This window comes from Sphaerodactylus townsendi, linkage group LG10 (genome assembly GCF_021028975.2).
Source record: "Sphaerodactylus townsendi isolate TG3544 linkage group LG10, MPM_Stown_v2.3, whole genome shotgun sequence".
NCBI classification, from domain to species: Eukaryota; Metazoa; Chordata; class Lepidosauria; order Squamata; family Sphaerodactylidae; genus Sphaerodactylus; species Sphaerodactylus townsendi.
Genome location: NC_059434.1, coordinates 80,885,792 through 80,892,088, shown reverse-complemented (window position 1 = coordinate 80,892,088; position 6,297 = coordinate 80,885,792). Strand labels below are relative to the sequence as shown.

General features: G+C 55.7%; 1 protein-coding gene across 1 annotated transcript; it reads right to left on the bottom strand.

Annotated features, from left to right (window-relative positions):
- Positions 1 to 1,253: 1,253 nt before the first annotated feature.
- Positions 1,254 to 4,072, bottom strand: SOWAHB (sosondowah ankyrin repeat domain family member B). The gene has a single exon (XM_048508824.1). The coding sequence runs from the start codon at positions 3,907 to 3,909 to the stop codon at positions 1,999 to 2,001; it is 1,911 nt and encodes a 636-aa protein (XP_048364781.1). The 5' UTR covers positions 3,910 to 4,072; the 3' UTR covers positions 1,254 to 1,998.
- Between the last annotated feature and the right edge of the window lie 2,225 nt (positions 4,073 to 6,297).

The window sequence follows — 6,297 nt, the reverse complement described above, 5'->3', positions numbered from 1 at the left end:
GAAGCATACCAGCCAGGGGAAAAGTAAGGAGGGAGGGGCACAATAGAGATAATTCCACATTCCCACACATTCCTCTGACTGCATTCAGAGCACTTGGAACGCGGAGGAGAAGACTTTAAAAGCAGGGGCGGGAGGGAAAAATAACTGTTCTTCTCTCTTCACCCCCCCACCCCCGTATTACAGTTTTTAAAAGCCGCTTTGCAGAGATTCAGCAGCGACTCAATTTGAACCTATGTGCCCATTGCGACCACATCCCCTTTGGCTCTTAGGAAAGCCTTTTATTCCTTTCAGGTTTTCTATGGTATGGTCTACCTTACAGGGCTGTTGTAAGAGTCATTAAAATCACAGAATCATAGAATTGGAAGAGACCAGTGGTGGGATTCAAATAATTTAACAACCGGTTCTGGGGGTGGGATTCAAATAATTTAACAAATTGGTTTGTTTACAAGCACCATTTTAACAACCGGTTCTGCCGAAGTGGTGCGAACCTGCTGACTCCCCCCACTGGAAGAGACCCCAAGGGCCATCAAGTCCAACCCCCTGCCATGCAAAAACAAACAATCAAAGCCATCCAGCCTCTGTTTAAAAACCTCCAAAGAAGAAGACTCCACCACACTCCGAGGTAGTGCATTCCACTGTTGAACAGCCCTTCTTACTGTCAGGAAGTTTTTTAGGTGGAATCTCTTTTCCTTCACCTTGAACCCATGACTCCTAGTCCTAGGCTCTGGAGCAGCAGAAAACAAGCTCGCTCCCTCACCAACATGACATCAAATATCTCAACATGACTATCATGTCACCTCTTAAGCGTCTCGTCACCCAACAAAACATCCCCAGCTCCCTAAGCCTCTCCTCGTAGGGCATGGATTCCAGACCTTTAACCATTTTGATTGCCCTCCTCTGGACCTGTTCCAGCTTGCCAATATCCTTCTTGAATTGCAGAACTGAATTGAAGGAACTGAAGCAAGAACACCATTCAACTGAACTGATTTGCAGCCCACACCCATGTGAACTGCAGGAGCAGCATATGTAACTTCAAACTCCCCCCCCCCCCCAAAAAATAAAAACCACACTCTGCAGTTTACAGAGAGTGTCCAGCAGACACCCCCCTCCCATTTCAAAACATTTCCCCGTTCTTTCAAAAACAGCTCCGATTCTTCCAGCAGAAAAATCAGGAACTCAACATTTAGAAAACCATTTGGAGACCAGAAAAAAACAAACCCTAAATTATACAGACAGATGCAGGAGTCTATGAAGCAGCTGTAAAAAGATTTATTATCGATAAAAACGGTAGCACGCGGGGGACGAGTTTATGTTGATATTTTTTCAGCCTGGGGAGAAGAGGCAAGCCCAGGGCACCGTTTGATCTCCGGTGAGATACCAGGATTGTAGCCAACCACGGCAAAATGTCCGCAGGATTAAAAGCTCACCTGTGACAAGATGATCCCAGCCTTCTGGGCACGCCCCAACCTGCCTGCCTGACTCTTGTTCCCAAAGGCAAATAATTAAAATTGCAACAGGCTCTTGGCTGTGCAAATGACAGTCTGTTTCAAAACATTCACCCCTAAACAGCACTTTAAATACTACAGCTGTGGTTTCGGTGCTAGTCCTCGTTCCATATTAGATGAACGGGAAAAATGAGACCCCAGTGGGCCTGCGTTCCTCGGTACAGCAACTTTGACGGGATGGATGGATTCTCCCAAACCTGATTCTAGAGATTGCTGTGGTGGAGATTATTGATCGAGTAGGTTCTCGAGGACAGGAGCCCATCGGAAATAGCGGATATTCCAAGATGCCTCCAAAAACCAAGCGTTTCTCAGGCCCACGATAAGAGGAACTGGGTAGCATTCAAAAGCTTCCCAGGTAAATAAATAATAACACTGTCCCAGAATTTACCACTGGATGCATAAAGTGCTGCTTTTCTTGGCCCCCCACCAAACACAGCCAGTGCCACCGGTTTGACAAATTCCTCCCAAATCCCACGGGACACCACACCAATATTCAGTCACTGTATTCCTCTCTCTCCTGCAGCGCTGGATACTTGTTGGCCATTTTCCATTTGATGTGCTGCGGTTTCAAGTAAGCGGCCAGAGACGTCTTCCGGGTGACTTTCCTCGGCAGCTCTGGACTCTTGCCTTTCCGGGCTGGAGAGGCGCTGCGGGGAATCAGGTGGGCTGGGAAGATGGTCTTGCCCCTGGGCGCTCCCAAGAGCTGCCAGATCTCCCCCGAGGTGCTGCTGCTGAGGTACTGCCACGGCTTCCTGCCACTGCTGTCCCGCACGTGGACCTGGCTCTGCAGTTTCTGCACCAGCACCCGGATGACCTTCGGGTGGCCGTGCATGGCGGCCAGGTGCAGCGGAGTGTAGCCGCAGCCGGACTTGACGTTGACATCCAGGGCCACGCCCGCCCTCTGGGCCCCACTGACGAAATCCAGAAGCACCTGAGTGCTGCCGTGCTTGGCCAGCCAGTGGAGCACCGTGTAGCCCGAAATGAAGTCTTTCCGGGTGGCAAGGTGGGGGTCTTCCAAGAAGAGCGCCCGGGCCTGCAGCCACGACCCGGCGGCCACCTTAACCATCCAGGTGTGCTCTCGGGGCTCCAGAGGGACCAGGGAAGATCTGTGTTCGGGAGAGGCGTCTGTGTCCGGGCTCGGCCTTTCCACAGCTGGGGTGGTGTTCGGGGGGCCTCTGCAGGGGACTAGGTGCAAACTTAAGGGAGCGTCCAGATGCGGAGAAGGCTGCAGGGTTGCCTTTTTGGGCTTCTGCACCTGCCTGCTTGTCCTCTGGGGGCCTTTATCCAACAGCTCATCCTCTGAGGAGGATCCCCGAGTTATGTGACCCAGGGAGGCTGGGTGTCTTGGGCTTGGGGGGCCCGGTGGCTGTCCTCCAGCCTTGGCAGGTGGCCCCACGAGCCCATTGGCCTGGGGCTTGCAGGGAAGACCCTCCCCTGCCTTGGCCAAGCCGATCTGGGGCGGACTCCTGCCGCAGCCGTCGGGCCCCCGCGGAGAAGGCAGGCGCGGGAAGCCGCCTTCGCCCTCCCCGCGGCAGGAGTCGCTGGCGCTGCTGCTGTCCTCGCTGGCGGGGCTCTCCTGCTCCAGGAACTCGTCCAGGTCCTGCAGGGAGAGTTGGCACCGGATGCTGCGGAAGACGAGCGGCCGCTCCCGCCACTCCTCCGGGCCCAGCTGCGACTCGAGGGGCCACGAAGGGCCGCTGCTGCGGCTGCGGGGCGAGCTGGGGGGCGACGGCCAGGGGGCGCCTTCCTCCGACTGCAAGGCCGCGCCTCCCGCGCTAGCGACCCACGCCCCGACCCTCGCTCGGAGGCACTCGCGGGGAGGCGCCCCGACGGCCTTTGGCGCACCGCCCTGGCGTGTTGGCGGATCCCCGGGAGGGCCGGCGACGGGGCCGTTCTTCGGGCTGCCTCTCAGCAGGGCGCCCTGCGTCGGCGGGCCGAGGGGCGCTGGGGTGGCTGGAAGGGGCGCCCCGCCTCGCCCTCCGCCCGGCTCCGGGCTGGCGCGCAGGTCCCGAGTGGAGGTGCCGCAGGTGCGCGCCGCTTCCTCCTCCTCCTGCTCCTCCTGGCGGTGCCCGAGGAGACCCTCCCCGGCCGCGCCTCCCGGGCCGTCGAGGGGCGCCGCCTGTCGCTCCCGGGCGCCCCTGGGCTCCTCGCCGACCAGCTCGCGGTACCTCCTGCGCAGCACCACCACCGTGGCCCCGCCGCCGGGCCCGTCCTGCTTGGCGACGGTGGCCACCGAGTTGACGAAGCCCTTGAAGAGGGCGCGGCGGCGCTGCAGCTCCTCCGGCCCCGCGGCCGGGTCGCGCAGGAAGCGCTTGAAGTGGCCCAGCAGGGCGGCGTTGGCCACTCGCCCGCCGGCCTGGCAGAGGAAGTCCAGCAGCTCCGCTTGGCTCAGCTCCTGGGCCATGATCCGACGGCCCGCGACGGTCGCCCGCTTCAAGCCATCCCTGCGCCGCGGCAGCCTCCGCGCGCCTTTGCGCCCCTTCCCGGGACTGGGGACTCCGCCCGCGCGCGCGCGCGCCCGACCCGGGCAGGGAACCCTCCCGCGAGCAAAGTTCGTTCCGGACTCAGCCGGGCTCTCACCTGCTCCCCCAGGCCCCGCCCCTTCACCTACCTCACGGCCACGCCCCTCCCGCCGCTCGGCTCCGCCCCTCGCTCAGTCATTGATAAATACCCTTGGAGAGGCGCGTCGGCGAGTGACCGCAGTTCAGGTGTCGCCAGGCTCAGATCTGCGGAGCTGTACAGGTGACGCGTCGCTGTGGGGCAGGTTCGGGAGGCTCCTCGCAAAAAATCTTGGTGGCTCTTTCTCCGAATCCCCGTTATGCGCTTTTGCTGGGCCTGGGGGGATTAAATGTACTTCTAAAATCGCATTTCTTTGAAAAAGCCCAGAATAGTCCTGCTCGGCTGCCATCACCTGATCCCTCTGATGAGCCTCTTGCTGCCCTCCCGGCGGGAGTTTGGGACCCGAGGGCATCAGTCAGGAGTCCAGCCTAGAAGAAGAAGAGTTTGGATTTTTATTCCCCCCTTCTCTCCTGTAAGGAGACTCAAAGGGGATTACAATGAATCTCCTTTTCCTTCCCTCCTTGCAACAAACACCTGTGAGGTTGAGAGAGCTCCGAAGAGCTGTGACTCGCCCAAGGTCACCCAGCTGGCATGTGTTGGAGTGCACAGGCTAATCTAGTTCCCCAGATAAGCCTCCACAGCTCAAGTGGCAGAACCCAGTTGTCCAGGTTAGAGTGCACCTGCTCTTAACCACTACACCACTGCTGCTCCTAGAGGACACCTGCCATGAACCCCCCATCCCTCACTCTCAGCCTAAAGTATCTCACAGTGCTGTTGTGTGGATAAAAATGAAACCAGAGATAATCCAGCCTGCCTTATAGGGTTGTTGTGAGGCTGAAATGGACAAGGGGGAAACTGGGTGGCTGTAGGCTGGGCACTTTCTCTTGACCTGGCCTACCTCACAGGGTGGGTGTGAGAATAAAATAGGAGAAAACTAGGTGGTCTTAGGTCAGTCACTATCCTTTACTACAAAAATAACAAAGTAGAACTTCGGCCGCCACATGTTGGACTGTCTTTATTTTGGAATGTGGATGAAATTACAACTCTGCTTTGTTATTTTTTGTTGAAAAGGGTATATCTTTCAGCCTCTCCTCCTTTACAAAGTTGTGATGGACACTTGTTTGCTTTCATTTAAGTTCTTTAGAAACCTGCTTTTCTCCCCAGGGAACCCAAAGTGGTTTATATTATTCTCATATCCATTTTAACCTTACAACACCCCTGTGAGGTAGGCTCCCCTCAGCACTGTCCAAGGCACTGGACAAGCTTCCCTGACTGTGGGTGGATTTGAGCCTGGGTCTCACACCACCACATATCATACTGTCTCTTGGTGGAGGACCCCAGACTTGCTTGGAAGAAGGGAGGGTAAAGATATGGGAGAGATTTAAAAACGCCACTTGCCACTTCACAGCTTGGTAGTAAGAAAAGGTATTATTTTACTATTGCTTTTGCATTTAGGAAGCTCACTTCGTAAATGAGAACCCTTTCCCTCCAACTGAAGGAAGGGGGGAGTTGTATTTACTGGCCCCTGCGCTTATATCCTCAATTATTCAAGATCCGCAGCCTGCAATGAGACTGCAAATAGGAAATTGCCGAAGGGTGGTGGAAGTCCTCACATAAAGATTAGAGTGGAGTTCTGCACTAACAGCCCTGACTCCATCCCTGTTTACTCAGAACTTAAGTGGCACTCAGTTTAATGGGGCGGATTTCCACATAAGTGCTCAGACAGCTTGCTTCAGGGGAAGCCTCACTTCAGTAGCACTAATCTGAGCTCATCTGGAGGGTTGCCAACCGTCCTGGAGAGAACCATGCTGTCTCTTAGTAGCATTTTTGCTGAAGGCCTGTTGGCAGCGCCATTATGAAGTCATTTGTATCTGTATTTTTTTTGTTGAAAATGAGATTTGACGCAAGCACAGGGGGGCAGTGTGTATTTTTGGACCAGCATATGGGGGGGGGGCATCTTATAAATGTTGAAATGGCGGGTGTAAACCCACTGTTTGGGAAGGGAGGCTGGTGAAGCTCCGTGTAATCTCTGACCTGCTCTCTAGAGCAAAAAGCAGAGCTGACACAGAGTGGTAAGTTCTGACATTTATTACTGGACTGATGTGGCCTAGTGGTTAGAGTGCTGGCTAGGGCCCTGATCCCCAATGTAGTGTTCCACGGGCACCATGGCACCTACCAACACGTTTCCTGGTGCCCGCCAAGTGAATGGGGCCAGGTTGGACTTGTGTGCAGC

Excerpts from the sequence above, each read along its gene's own strand:
- SOWAHB (XM_048508824.1), bottom strand. The coding sequence starts at position 3,909 with ATGGCCCAGGAGCTGAGCCAAGCGGAGCTGCTGGACTTCCTCTGCCAG.